This window comes from Falco rusticolus, chromosome 3, assembly GCF_015220075.1.
Source record: "Falco rusticolus isolate bFalRus1 chromosome 3, bFalRus1.pri, whole genome shotgun sequence".
Lineage (NCBI taxonomy): Eukaryota > Metazoa > Chordata > Aves > Falconiformes > Falconidae > Falco > Falco rusticolus.
Window position 1 is genome coordinate 30089150 of NC_051189.1, and position 15587 is coordinate 30104736.

General features: G+C 41.3%; 1 protein-coding gene across 1 annotated transcript; it reads left to right on the forward strand.

Moving 5' to 3' along the window:
* The first annotated feature begins 14 nt into the window (after nucleotides 1-14).
* C3H8orf37 (chromosome 3 C8orf37 homolog) lies at nucleotides 15-11663 on the forward strand. The gene is made up of 6 exons (XM_037381278.1): nucleotides 15-169; nucleotides 1735-1834; nucleotides 3960-4030; nucleotides 4521-4586; nucleotides 5401-5496; nucleotides 7433-11663. The coding sequence occupies exons 1-6, from the start codon at nucleotides 36-38 to the stop codon at nucleotides 7590-7592; spliced, it is 627 nt and encodes a 208-aa protein (XP_037237175.1). The 5' UTR covers nucleotides 15-35; the 3' UTR covers nucleotides 7593-11663.
* Nucleotides 11664-15587: the final 3924 nt, after the last annotated feature.

Consider the following 15587-nt stretch of genomic DNA (forward strand, 5'->3'; position numbering starts at 1 on the left):
GCGGGGCCGCCTTGGCAACCGCTGGCGGCGGCAAGATGGCGGACGACTTGGATCGGTTACTGGATGAGGTGGAGAGGCGGCTGTGTCGCCTGCCGGGCGGGCGGGGGGCGGCGGGCAGCCACCGGCACGGCGACGGCGAGGAGGAGGCGGCAGCGGCGGAGCAGGGCAGGTTAGCGGTGCCGCGGCGTCCCGGCGGGCGGGCCCTCACGGTCTCCCCGCCGAGCGGGCGGCCGCTGTCGGGGCGAGGGGCCCGGCCCTCCGCCGCCCTGTGCGCCGGGGGGGAGCGGCGCCCGGCCGGGCTCCTCAGGCACCGGGAACACCGGGGCTGGGGGGCCGCAGCGCAGGCCGGCGGGCAGCGAGCACCCCCGTGGTAACTTACCGGTAACACCCAAGCCGTGAGCCTGCCAGCCGAGATACTTCAGGGAGTCTTTGTCTCTTGGGGGTATCCCAACCTCGGCTTAAATATGGCGGTAAAAGCTGCACTAATGTGCTTGCGAGTTAGCGTGAGGGACTACTTGGCTCTATAGCCGACCTGGTGATATAAATATGTATACATATAAAACATCTATAAATCTTGTGATTTAGAAGGCAGTACTTTAGCAGTGGTATTATCAAACGTTTCCTTCTGTTGATACTTCAGTCATTTATGTATTCTGTTCATACTCTTTCCGTTAACCATCTCTTCTATAGTAAGTGCTTACACGCTACGCTTTCATGTATCCACCTCACATCACAGTTTTCACAAAACCGTGGCCTGGTCATGACAGGGCCACTGCTGACAGCACTGCCGGGTGTCCCGCCACCCCTCTGCTGCCACCGGCTCATCCTCGTGGATGAGGCTTCCACCCCGGCCCTCACACCTGCCCCTGCTCATCCTCGTATTTTCATCCCGGCCCGCACCAGCACCTCAGGCTCCGGCTGGAAGGTCTGTGGACCGTGGGGGCTTGGCCAGATGTCTCCACAGGTGGGCTGCTGAGAGCTTACCCGACAGACATTTCAGAGTCCCAGGCAAGGATCCTGAAGAGCCAAATGACTTAATGCAAGACCAACAAGCCGACTGGACTGGACTGCCCTGTTGTTTGCATAATGGTTAGATGAGCACTTGAATTTAGTCAATCTAATTACAATATTTCAAAAAATCAGAGTTTTCTTCTTTCTCGGGAGTAGATTTGCTCTTGACTGGTTGACGCAGCAGTACTGTAGGCCTCCCTTTCTTTGACAAAGAGCTAGCAAAGAGCAGATTTGAGTGACAAGACTCCTCACTTGAGTGAAAGAGAAGTGCTGGTGATCTCTCTAAATGCATACAGTTTGGCAGCAATTCCTTCAGAACCCCTGCAGTTGTATAGCACGAGGAGAGAACTCCCTCTGGCCTTTTCATATTCCTGCTGCTGAAGATTAATGTGAAAAAACAGGGCTGTCCAATTTGTTGCTCAGTGAGTACAGCATGGGTTATATTGTCTTAGTTTTATTCAGGGTTGGAAGTGGCTCGAAATTAAAGAAGCAAGTAAAAGTAACACCTGTGATGGGAGAGTTCAACAGGGACTGAAAGGCGTCATGCTGCAGTTTACATCTGCCCAGACATGATTTGGGTGGCCTACCTTAAATACTACAGAAATATTAGAGGAAAAAGGCTAATTTTTCCTAAATTTTAACTAAATTTTATGTTTTACCTTACAATTCTTAGAACTGCTCTGGTCATGCTACTAAATGAAGGCTGATTTCTTTGTTTTTCAGATCAGCTAAACTGTTAATGAGTGCTGGCAGCAGTGAAGAAGATATAGACGACATTATTGATGAAATCTGTAATGACAGCAGCTTTACCAAAACACCTCTGGTGAGTGGGAGTTTGGAGAAATGCACAACAGATGAGGTTCAGCAATGGAAAGAAAAGCATCGTAAACTAAAACTGTTTTAAAACAAAAAATTAACTAAAAGAAGCTGTAGGATGAACTAGGAAAATAAAGCAGAAAGGGAAAATGTGACAGTCCTGTAGTGAGGAATAGGAGGGGTGCAAAGAGATGGTCTTACTCAGGCAGTAACAGGCAATTGAAAGAAGTGCTAGTTCAAGATACAGCATAGTGTCAAATGTCACAGAATGGCTGAGGTTGGAAGAGGGACCTCTTGGAGGTCATCTGGTCCAACCACCTGCTCAAGCAGGGCCACCTGGAGCCAATTGCCCAGGACCATGTCCATAAGGCTTTTGGGTATCTCCAAGGATGGATACTCTACAGCCTAAGTAACCTGTTCCAGTGTTCAACCATGCTCACAAGAAGTAAAAATTTTTCATATGTTTAACTGGAATTTCTTGTATTTCAGTTTGTGCCCATTGTCTCTCCCCACTGAGAAGAGTCTGGCTACGTCTTTATTCTTAGCCATCATCTATTTTCGTACATTGCCAAGATTCTCCTGACCCTTGTCATTTCCAGGCTAAACAATTCCAGCTGTCTTAGCTTGTACCTGTACGTCAGATGGTCTAAGTCCTTAATCACCTTCATGGTCCTTTCCTGGACCCACTCCATTATGTTCATGTCTCTTTTTGTACTGAGCACAGCACTCCAGACGTGTCTATGAGGCCATGTCTGGAATATTGTGTCCAGTTCTGGGTTCCCCAGCATAAGAGAGAGATGGAGCTACTGGAAAGCCTCGAGCAAAGGGCCATGGCGATGATTAAGAAACTGGACTATCTTTCATATGAGGAGAGGCTGATAGACCTAGGACTATTCAGCCTGGAGAAGAGAAGGCTCCGGGGGGATCTTATCAATGTGTGTAAATACCTGATGGGTGGCATAAAGAAGGGTCCAGATTCTCTTCTGTAGTGCCCAGTGACAGGACAAGAGGCAATGGACACAAAGGGAAATACATTAAATTCCATCTGTACGCAAGAAAACACTTTTTTACTGTGAGGGTGGTCAAACACTGGGACAGCCTGCCCAGAGAGGCTGGGGATTCTGTCTGTGGAGATTTTCAAAACCCAACTGGACACAGTCCTGGCCAAGCTTCTGAAGGTGACCCTGCCGGGAGGTGGCCTTGACAATCTCAAGAGGCCCTTCCAACCAAAATGATGCTGTGATTCTGTCTCACCAGTGGTGAGTAGAGAGGAAGGATCACCTCCCTCAACCTGCTGGCAATGTCCCTCCTGATGTAGTCCAGGATGCTGTTAGCCTTCTGTGCCACTACTTGCTGATTGTCAACTTACCGTTGACCAGATTTCCCACGGCCTTCTCTGCAAAGCTGCTTTCCAACTGGTCAACCCTCGGTGTGTTCTGGTGCATAAGTGTTATTCCTCCCCAGGGGCAGGAGTTTGCATTGCCCCTGGACTGAACTTCCGGAGATTCCTCTCAGCCCATTTCTGCAGTCTGTTGAGGTCTCTCTGAATGGCAGCACAGTCACCTGGCATACAAACCACTGCTTCCTGTTTTGTATCATGTGCAAATGACTTCTCTTGTTTGACAGCAGGAGATGGAGATGAAGCCACAAATGTACATTGTCAAGACAGAGTGATAGAAGACATTGGAAATAGATATTCATTTAGGTATCATCAGTAGAAAATGATGATATTTATACTTTGTAACCCCTTGTACAGATTCTCTTATTTTCATGAGTAGCGTTGGTTTTGCTTTGTTTGGCTTTGATCTCTTACAGAGTGACTAAACCTGAACCAACAAAAACCCACTTGTATGTCACAATATATATGTCTGAGTGAGAGAGAATTGTCAGTAAATTTGTACAATTTTATCATCTTGTATGCCTAGGACTTCCCATTTAGGATCTAGAATTCCAGTATTCTAGAATTCAAAGAAATGACAGAAACTTCTCAAAACTTTATCTATTTGAATAATCCCAAATTCTTAGTCCCCTTTTTCTGTGACCAAGATTTTCTGGCTCCTGCTTATTAAGTAAAACAGAATAATGTTACCTTGCTGTAATGCTGCTTTATTCTTTGGCTGCTTTTTAAATAGAAATTGAAGTCTAACTCTGCAAGTCTTACACCTGAAACAAACAGTGCTGTTGTACAGTCTCATAGGAAAAGGTAAGTGAAAAATGTTTTGGCTAGCTGAACATAGCTTGATTATAGCTTGTTGTCAGCCTAATAATATTGCTATTGTTTAATCTGTGTTGACATTAAATAGGAAAGAAACTGAATATTTAGAGAAGCATTCTTTAAAAAAAACCCCAAAGACAGACAATTTTGAAGAATTACTAATGTGCTTTCATGTGGTCAAAATTGTGTATTATATATTTATTAATTATTTAAGTTACTGAACAGCAGCTTCCTTTGCCTTATGGACATACACATTTATCAAATGCTGCAATATATATTCCCATGTATATTTGGTATAGAGAGTGGCTGTCATATAATTTTTCTTGGAACACCTTGGTAATGGAAGTTCTAAAATTCTGTAGTTTGTAAGCATTTGGATGCTTTGCCTGTATTTAATAAACACTATTTCAGAAATACCATGCTGTTAAACTAGGAGGAGCATTGCTGTAATTTAATATTTTAAACAAAATCCATATAGATGCTGTCCAGTGTACCTGGGTGGAAGCTCTTCACCATATGGCATAGGAACAAATATTTCAAAAAGGTAGGAAACATGAAAAAAAAATGTTCTAATTGTTTTGTCATTATTTTTATTCACAGCCATGTTTTGTGGTGGTACAGAGTTCTGCGTTTGGACTGGATAGGGCAGCCTTATATTCACCTAAACACGTGGCTACCTGTAACTGCAGTTGGAGTCAGCTGGTCCCTTGCAGTCCTGTGTTGTTGACCACTAGAATTTTTGTTTGCTTGAGGAGTTGAAAAATGTGTGCAAGTGAGCCATGAGACTCCAAAAATCACTAACAAGTAGTTAAGGAAGTTACTGCTGTATTGTCACTTTTCCCTGCCTCTCTTCAGCCTTCCTATGTGATGCTGAGTATGTGACTTAAATCAGTGGGCTGCTTTAAATCATCCCAGAGCATGAACTGAAAATAGCCAGAGTGCTTTGCAACTGCAGCTGAACTTTGTAGGAGAGGTACTTTAAAGATTTATCGCCAACATCCTATAGAACGTTATTGCATTTCCATGTGCCATTTTTTGTAGTAAGTACTTGATGTATGTACTTTGATGGATGCTGGTCAGGTGCCATAGCAGTGAGTAGGACCAGAGAGAATATATCAAGGCAATATCACTTTATTTTAGGGGTTCGGTGAGGCTAGGGACCTGCGAAAATAATCCATGGTCATATAGTTAAAACACATACCATAGTGAATGTGCCAGAGATGTGAAAAAAGTTAAAATTACAGGGTAACCTTGCTTCTAGTATTTCTGAGTGAGCACTGTACTTCAAAAGAGTTATGATCTGTGTAGCTTCTCTGATTGTAATAAGCTCATGGAGCTTTCTGTTCTTTTTTGACCAGGACATGTGATCAGCTACGTTGTACTGCTTGTGACTTCCGTGTGTCACTTTTCAATGACTACATCTGGGATCAGTCCTGTGATTATCTTTTTTTCAGGTATGTCTGAGGTGGGTTTGGTATTAGTATTGTGTCGCAGTGCTTTGGGGCTTGATAGGAATGGGAAAGATGAAAAGTCCTGAGCACTCCAGTGCTAAAAAGGAGCATGTGTGCAACCTGTTCGGGGATAGGTGGGAAAGTCTGCAGGGTAAGGGATGCAACATCTCCCTTAATCTGTTTTCATGCCTTTCCATTTCTTCCCCCATCACTCTCTCTCTCTGCTTTTAAAAAGAATTCAAGTTTCATGGATCAAAAGGCAACTTTACTGCTGAAATAAGCAGAAAATCCGTGTGGTGGGTTGGCCTCTGGTGTGCCATAGCAGGATGCCTGCAAAATGAATGCAGACTGTTCAGCATGTGCTTCTCACCATACCTTCAGTCATATAGACTGTGATTGTTTCAGATTTTCTTTTTTCTAGTATCAAGTATTATGCTGTCATGTTCAGAGAAGATCAAATAGTTTGATTTCTTAACAGACTTCTTTTTGAAGCAAAGTTTGATTAAATGGAGGGGTGGGATTTTTGTTTTCTTCTTATGTTGTGGTATCTTTGACTTTAATTATTTCAGAGTTTTTTGAAGACTTAAAATTAAGGAATTCTTATTTCCAGTTTCTCTAAAACTGTATCTAATGCCAAGACTTAGTGAAGGATAGTGTAGTAGGCATGCTGCTAATACAGACATCAAATTTGGATTCCTCTTATTTTAGTGAAGTCTCTGTATGTGCCCATTAACTGATGGAGGTAGTGGATGTGTTCAGAGTATGTGCTTGGCCACCAGGGATGTGACAACTGGAGCATATAATGAATACATGATCTCCTTTTCCATTCTTTTTCTTGTATTACATGTTAGGTTTTTCCTGTATTTTCCTTCCAGTTTTGAAATTTGTATCTCTCTTTGAATGCAAATCTTATTTTCCCATTATTTAAAGCAGCATTAAAAACACCATGCTGCCCTGGCCTCCTGAGATGAGTTTGGTAGCTGAAAGGTTAAATAGAAATAAGATTATTTTATTTACTTGAAGTGTAAACTATTCTGCTTCTAAGGTCTTGAAATCATTTAAAAGACATGAAAAGCGTTAGTATGAGATACTTGTAACATTGATTAAAATCTTTAATCTTTAGCAAGATATTTAGCTATTTATTTTGTCTAACCTGAATTTTAAAAAGCAAACTTGAAGATTAAACATTTGCCTTCCATTAATAGGTGTATGATCTCTTTTTCTAAAAATTCTTCCTTTAGTGTTTGTTTTGGGTTTTCTTTATTTAGCTGGACTTGCTAATGTTGTTTTTGAGCAATCCAGTGGCCAGAAATTAATGGCCAGCAGGAGGTCATGAGAGCAGGGATAGTTAAAATGATAAATTTTCACTTGGTTTTGGAAACAACTTGGTTTTGTAATAGCCTTGCTGGTTTTTAATTTGTTGTGGTGATGCCTGCACAGGAATTATTTGTGGTTTGGTGTACATTGTTACCTCTTATGGCCATTTCATTTCAGTCACTTTAACAACCATCCTGAGTAACAGTTCCTGATGAAAAGTTTAACTTTGTAGTTGTACCCATTCTGCATAGGGAGTTGTACAGTAAGTTTGATAGAATAAATACATTTTGTACTAGTTTCTTAACACAAGAATTAACACTACCTGATTTTGTTCCCAACTCTTTCTCTGGAGGCTGACACAGGGTTACTGAACGTGACAGAGAACATTGCTTACAAAAACATCAATTAATCTCCAGTTGATCTGAGAATACAGGAAACTCTGCACAGAGGCTGCTCTCAGGAAAGGATTGTGTCCAAAACAGAATTTAAACATATCCCTAAATTCATTCATGACAGTGGTACTGGAAGTGTTCTTAAGAGCATTTCTGAATTGAAATGGCCCCATGAATATTTTTTCTTAAAAAAAAAGCATGATCCTAAACTGAATTCACTTGGTTGGCAGGAATAACATGCCTGAGCTCAGAAAACTAAGAGCGAAGATGATAAAGAAGAAAGGAGCACGAGCATATGCTTGTCAGTGCAGTTGGAGGTCCATTGATGAATTAACTGACCTCCGAACAGACCAGCAGCTTCGGTGGGTTTGTGGTAAACATGCAGAATGAAGTCACTTTGTGTATGGTACCTGCTTGTGTAGGAACAGGTCACAAATTCAATTTGTTTCCCACACAGTTTTCTGAGAACCTGAATACTTACATCTAGAAATAGATTATAACACCCAGATTTCAACCTGAAATTTTTTTTTCAATTTAACTGTCTTGCAAGCAATGTGGGAGTTGAATTATTAGAAGTTTGGAGGCTTTGTGGAAGCTAAATGAGGTTAAATGAGGCTAAAGCTCATACTCAACAGTGTTAAAGAAAGGAAGAGGAATAGGCATGGGGCAAAGCCCGCTGAGACTGTTCTCATATCTAGCAGAGAGCTTTATTTCCCTTGTCTGCAGAATCTTGGATTCAAAATGGTGAATTGGGATGCAGCCATGACACAAAAGCGTATGAATTTCTGCACAGAAATTAATACTGCTGTTCTGCTTTTCTCATAGTTGTTAATGAGCAAGTGGTTGTAGATGTCTTAAAAAATTACTGCAAGATCAGCTCTCACCTTGAAGGTTTCAGCACACCCCAAAACTTTACTTTCTTTTACCCACCAGTAGCCAAAAACTGGAAAACTGGTGCTGGAAATTTCCTTCCAGTTCCTACTGCTTTCTTCAAAGCACCTTCTGCTGACTAAGGACTTCTATACCACAGTGAATTTCTTGGACTTCTTTTCAGCCTTCGCTGCAAGAGGTGAACAAGTTCTGCAATTGTTAAATACTGTGCAATTTTAAAGAGATTCTGAAGAGTATATGACCCTTCTATCAATATGTTCAAGGGAAAAAAGGCTCAGGCTTTTAAGAGTGAGAAAATATCTATCCCCATTGACATTCAAGTTTGGATTTTTTTCAGTTTCACTTAGTTTTCACTTCAGCTTCACTTTCAAAGTGCTACATATTCAGAAAGTATAACTGCCTGTTTCAGCATACTCCCTTCCCCCAGTAACGTCGCGAAACTACTTCCCGTATCATGTTACTTGGTGAATTGTCTTGATTACAGTTAATGTCACTATAGTTTATGAGCTCATTCTTTTCATTATGTATAAATAACACAGGAGATTGATTTGGGTTTGGGGTGAGCAGAGAGGAAGGAAAGGATTACCAGTCCTGGCAATTACTAGATTGAAAAGTGTCTCAAGATGGGAAGTCTGTCAGTATCTTTGCTATGCAGTATGTGATACTGTCCAGATAAATTCAAAATTAATTACTTAGTGCAATTCTAGCTATACAGAGCTATTTAATTTTTATCTTTTTTTAAAAAAGTTTTGCTCATGGCCCTAATCTGTACATTTGCCCTTTATCTGAGCTTTTCCAAAACAATTGCATGGTCTTTCCCATAGAGGTCATCCCTCAAATCTGTTGCTTTGTCTGTACTCTGAAAGATACCAGTAGTGACCGGAGGCATAATGTACTCTGCATCTTGCTCACCTTCTCCCTACGTGAGTTGGTTTGGGGGAGTTTTTTTGAACCTGTAGAGGACCAGCAGTGTTCCTGAAGGCCTGGCAGTGTCTACGTTGTACAGTGCTTCTTCGGTGCTCTAGAGTGCATGTTCCAGTGCCACATGGAGCCTTGCTAGTAGGTTCAGAGGTGAGCTGGCTTCGGAGAGGTACTGCTTGGCATAAGGTTGTAGACGTATTTAGGGTCACGTATTGGTTTCAATGCAATTGGTGTATCAGGCTGAAGTTGCAACTGCTAGAGTCTAAAACTGCAGATTCAGAAGATAGAGAGACCCAGAGACCAGTTGATTAATGCTCCATTAGCTCCTTGAAGAGGTCTGCTTGCCTTTCTGTCCTTTGTGAAGAGAAGGCCCCTGTGTGGACTGTAAGCAGTAAGTGTTCTTGGGTTTTCTTCAGGTGGGCCTGAGCAATTTCCATTCCCAGAGATCCATGCTAATGGTAAGAGAAGAACCCAGCAGTAGTATAATTTATTAACAAGCTCTAGAGAAGAAGAAACCTACTTTCCATTCCTCTTCCTGAAGAAGAATGGGTTTCAAAAAGTGCTGAGTTGCCTTGGCCTGCCTATTCCAAGGCCATTTGAAACTGGTGACCAAGTAGCCCCACAGGACCCTCTTTTGGCCTGGATTTGCGCTGGACCTTGTCCCACAGTGAGCTTGCAAGAATGAGTTGGGTTTGCAACTTGTGAGCAGCAGATGAAGAGAATCCTAACACCCATCTCAGTTCACGAGACCAAGTCTTACATGACTCGGAAAAGGAGCATGTCTCCTGTACCCTGTTTTAAACAAACCAACAGAAATAGTCACGCTCTCTGAACAGTTTGCGCTACCAAGTGTGTGGAGCAAATGGTGCAGAAACAAAAGTTCAAGACATCCATTCTAGTGATTCTTATGACAAGAAGACAGCCTGCAGCACTTGAAAAGTAGAGGCTAGGAAGGAATGGAGACACAAGGACTTAGAGTATAGGAGGAGTAAAAAGGTTTAACACCAGTATCTATTGACAACATTAGTCAGCATTTCTCCTAGGTCAGCTTGTCCCTCAGTCTTCTGTTAGCCTGAAGAGTTGTAGAAAGAGAGTTCCCTTTCTGGGCAGAGATTGTTGTGAGGTGATTGTATCACTAACACCATTAAGACTGCACCCTAAGCTCTAAAAGTGTTAGAAGATAATCTTTATTGGTAAACCTATGTGGAAACCTGAGCCTTCCCCTGAAATCATTATGTTAATTCAAGTGTCATTACTTGTTTCTGGCCTTGGTCAGAATGGTGGGATGTGGTGGCTCTTTGTCCAAGTGAAATTTTAAACAGGTGCAGAAATAGTGTTTATTGTATTGGTTTTCAGTACAGCGTTTAGCATATTTCTAGATCTGAGAATAATTACTATGTCTTGAAATACAATTATTTTGTTAGAAAAAGGAGTGGTATTAAGTATTTGATTTCTCTTCCTTTGCTTTCTTCAGTTACATGTTAAAAACCCCTCCAGAGTTCTCAAATGAAAAGAATGTAAGGTAAAATTAGAGCTTGAGTGTTCATTTGATGAAGTTATTTTAAGATTGCACAAGGTTTTTAAGATGTAGCCCAGACCCTAAGTGATATTTCCGTGTCAGTTAGACAGCAGGGATTATGTAAAGAATTTTGTTTAAGAATGCCATTCAGCTGTTGTCAAACGGAAGTACTGGAGAACAGTTTTGCTAAGTATAAATGTGACCATTGTTTTCCTCCAGTTTTTTGCCTTGGAAGTAATAATACCATTTCTGTTTGTGAAATGGGCAAGGTGAAAAACCTGAGACTTTGATTTTGCTTAGCTGATACGCTTGCAAATTTTCTAGCCTGCAGCAGATCCCTCAACAAAGACAAAGCAATGAAGGATGACAAAACAAGAATCCACACAAAAGCATTCACTTGGAAATGTAGTCAGTGGTTTAATGTCAAACTTTTCTAAATCTGTGTTCCTGCAATACTTCTGGATAGGAATCCAGTCCAGATCTACATCGTACATTTTTATAGCTTTTCTTTAACAAATCTTAATGTGCTGTTCTGGCTATATCTCACTTTTTTTACCTGCAAGCTATGGAGTGTGTCCAACCCAGATGCTGAATATAGCTCAGAAGAGTAAATATTAAGGATCTTGCCCTGCCATAAAATTGAACTTACAGAAGTGTGATAGCATTACATATTGCAAGCTATGCACTGTATAAAATGGCATAAAGATATTTTTTTCTGAGCACCCATTTCAGTTTTGTACCAAAGGTATTCTGCAAGTGCTAGGAACTGGAAGCTGTCACTTGTTGAAAGACTGCTCACTTCTCTTGTTTCCTGACATGTGAGTCTTCGGGTCATGTAACCAGCACATGTGGTAGTCACACAATAGGAGAGGGCCTGTGTTGGGAGCTGCATAGGCAAATTTTTCTTCCTGCCATGCTCTTTTTACACAAGACCTGACCAGTTTTGTCTGTTGTGTGATACCCAGTAATCACAGACAGCCCAGCCTGTGAGGGATGGAGTCAAGGAGTGTCAGATGCTGCTTATTTGTGAAGGCCACATATGATGCCTGAGACTTGGCATGTGTGCTTCGAGGAAACTATTTTTGAAATGTCAACACTTCAGTAAAATAAAAAGTTGGAACAAATCTGAATTGTGTGTTGTGTAAATTCTATTGTGTTGTTCCTACCAAGGGAAGCTTTATGAAAATGGTGTAGGGCCATGGTTTCTCCATCAGAAGGATTATGAAATGCCCTTAGTACAGAAACATCCTGCTCGTAAGAAGCAATAATTACTGTTGCGTGTGTTTTCTCACATCAATGGGGATGCAGCAAATATCTGAGAATTAAATGAGCTTTAACATTCTTTACCAGATAACATGAGGAGAGCCCGTTAAATTACAGAGAGCTCATAAAGGTGAATGCATTTACCACAGTTCTTGGATGTTTACCTAGGATAAAAGGTGGAACCAGCTGCTGTGGAAGGTGGCATATAGCTCAACTTCTTGCAGAGTCGGATGCTGGTATCTTTGTGTATCAGTGAAGGCAGGTTACCACTAGCATCATACCGGTCACTTAAAAGAGGGAGATAGTCAAGGAATCAAAGCATTTGCTGTCCCCTGGATCTTGCTGTAGAAAACTTCTTCGTACCAGGAAGAAATTGCTCCGTGTATGGGAGTTGGAACAAATCTTTGTTTTCCATAATGAAGAAATGCAGCATGGCATACATCACAGTAACAGACATAAATATTTCCTATACTCCATTTTAAATTTGGACTCTAGGCACTGGCACTATTCAGGCAATAATTACTTCCCAGACTTAGTGGGTGATGTGGACTTGGTGAGAACACACAGGAACCACCCACTGCCTCGAGACTGTTCCTGACTTACCTTATTTACGACTTGCACTGATAGAAGGTAGCACCCGTGTATGTTTATTTCATATTGACAACTTTTATTGTGTTGTGTTTTAAAAGTATGAAATTTGCAGTAAAATGTGATTATACAATCTAGTCTGCAGAGGGCAGAGCAACACCACTGAACGTTACAGTTCAGGTTTCTGCTTCACTGATAGACGCTCATACTTACTTATTTTTCTGGAATAATGAAGGTTGACATTCAACCAACCGAGGCTGCTCGCATTTTTCTCCTCTGAATGTGATTATTAGTGGCTACCAGATCTGTGGCAACTCCAGCTGATTTTTGTGCGACTTCATCCAAATGATCCTCAAGTGGTCCTTGACCAATACTGAAGCAGATCAACTTTTTTGGATGTCAGCTAATGTGCGTTTGTATGTAGGTATATGTATGTATGTATATATACACATCAGTGGGAAAACTACGTTGCCTCAGGATTTACCTTTCACCCTGCCCAAATTAATTGTCCTGAAAATGTTGTTAAGTAATTCTGGCAAGTAGAGGTTGTATACATTAGGATCTTCTAATGTTCGATACAAAATTTATATAGCACATCATCCAATGTGGGAAAAGATGGCAGATCTTAAAAAGGAAATAGTAAAAGGCCAAGATTTAGAAATACCAAAAAATTGTTTCTGTCTATGTAGGAAAGCAACATAGACCAGAGATGCTGCAGAGCAGTCTGAGAAGTGGCAATGAGAAACGTCCAAAGACCTGCATCCTGCAGTTCATCAGCCATGAGCCATGGCTAAGGTTTTGGTGAAGTCTCACTGAACTCTCCTGGTTCTTTTGGAATCTAGTAAATGTGAATATGCAAAGCTGATTTCTAGTGGATGGAAGTAACCGTGATCTCAGGTAACCGGTGAAATTGTGTCTGTTGCTGTAGAAGAGATGAGGTACTTTTACCTAGAAGCACAAACTATCTACATCATGAAACTAGAGTTTGCTTATTTCACTGGTAAAACAGGGAATATCATCTAAATTTAGCCTAGTTATACCATAGGTGAGCAATTTCTGTCACGCTTCATTTTTTCTTACATCCTTCCTTCTAACAGGAGAAATAGTTGAACAAAAAGTTTAGTAGAGAAGACAGGAACAAGCAAGGCTGAGTAGCACACTGTGAAAGGCTGCATATAGAAAAGATTTGTGAAAACACTTTTTCAGGCAAGAAATAAGCTATCGGGGGGGGGGGGGGGGGGTTTGCTTCTAAACTAATGAAGAAATACCTAAGTAAAGGAAACAAAACCAGCATGCTGCAGGGAGACATTCAAGTGCCCACGGTTTGCCAAAAGGAAGGACAAAACTTCATGTGGGAGGTGTCCTTGCTCAGAGTCTTTTAGGATTGCAATTCCAGGAGCTGACCCAGAAGATGGGGGTGAATCCACCCCGCCATCCACGGCCTTCAGGGTTTCCTGCAGTATTTTGAAGCCTGTTTCCTGGTGATAGGTTTAAGATACAAGAACTAAGATAGATATTATATTTATATATTAGAGTCAGATATTATATTTGGGTACAAGAGCTAAGATATTCAGGGCTGCTAACATCCTCTTAGCCAGTGGTTTAGAACTGTTATTCAAATACAAGCAAATGATCGAAGTTTTTCATGAGAATGTATTGAAACTGAAACCCTTACAACCTCAGAGCTTATAGTAAAGAACTGGGAGGCAGAGAGGAGGAAGACATTTTCATACTGGTCAAACAAACGCATAATATTCTAGCTCCAAGTACCTTAAATACATCTATTTAAAAATGTGGTTGTCTACTGAGGGGAAAAAAGTATTAACTAGCTCTTGAATGGTGGTAGGATATTCATAAAGCAGAATTTCTCACTCTGTATTTAAAGGCAAGCAATATGGCCTTACTCTAAGCAATGCAATATACGTGGTAGTAACTGCATACAGTAAGTGTGCATCTTCCAGCTAATGCAAAGAAGCTTTGGGATAGCCAGCAATCTGACTGTGCTGGGAAGCCTTCCTGACTCCCCCGATGTAAACAGCATTCACAGGAAGGGGGAAGCAGCTACCAGAGACAGGAAGGTTGAATTTAGCATCAAATTCCTTATCTAGGCAGAGCGGGCTGCTCAGGATGCTGGTAAGAAAAAGTGCATGAATTGCTACAGCAGACTGTGATAATTAACTGTCCCTTCCTGGGAAGACCATTCACATCTATGTTATCAGGCTACAATCTTGCACATGCAGGTGGGTTTACGAAGAGATTATATCCTGGGGCCAGTTATCCAAAATAATGCTTAGCATGGGGTATTATGGTCTCCTTCAGCCACGGCTACCATCACTTGCAGGAAGAGATTGATCCGCATGCTGAAGTAGGAGGATGTGTCTTTTAAAAATAAAAACCTTGCCATAGTGAGTTATTATTAGTCTTATTAGCCCTAAAGTAACATAAGCCTTTCCTTACTTAACACGCAGCAATATCTGGTTTAATTTTTAGATGATAGGTTTTATATCAGAGCTGGCACAGCTCTGACTCCAACACTTCAGAGATAAAAACTGCTGTGACATTGTTTTATGATGTGCTTTGAATCAGTGAGGCATCTTGTTTACAAGTGGAAGGTAAGTGGCTTCAAAACATTCTTTGCAGTGTAATCAGTTGCTCATTAACATGTGACGCCAAGTTTCCTTTTGATTTCTGTGGATATCTTGGGAAATCTATCTGCCCTGATCCTACAGCAAGGCACCATTCAATCAATACGTGATCCTCGGTCGCTGAAGTGAAGAGTTAACACAAAATTGTAGCATCCTCTGCATTGATTTTTCTGTAAACGATGACTCATATTTCTGCCGTCTTCCCCAAAGTACACTGCAAAATTATTTCAGATTTTCTCAAAATTTGATTCAAGCTAGGACTGAGACCTGGAAACACTTTAAAGCAGTCTTCTAGTTGCATCTTCCCACATATGTCTGAAACACCTCTTTTCATGGGTGTTTTTTTCCATGCTATATATATATATTAGTTCAATTCCAGTGAGGAAGGCTGGAAACAATTAAACTATGAAAAAGGAGAGTGGTATAAAAGAGTCTACCCATGTCCTGAAGAGCAATAAAATATATCTGTCCTGGGGAATTGCAAAGTGAATATTCTGGGTTTGAATTCCTAAAACAAGTCAGGCCAAGAAGATACTGGGGTCCATCTGTTCTGCCAGC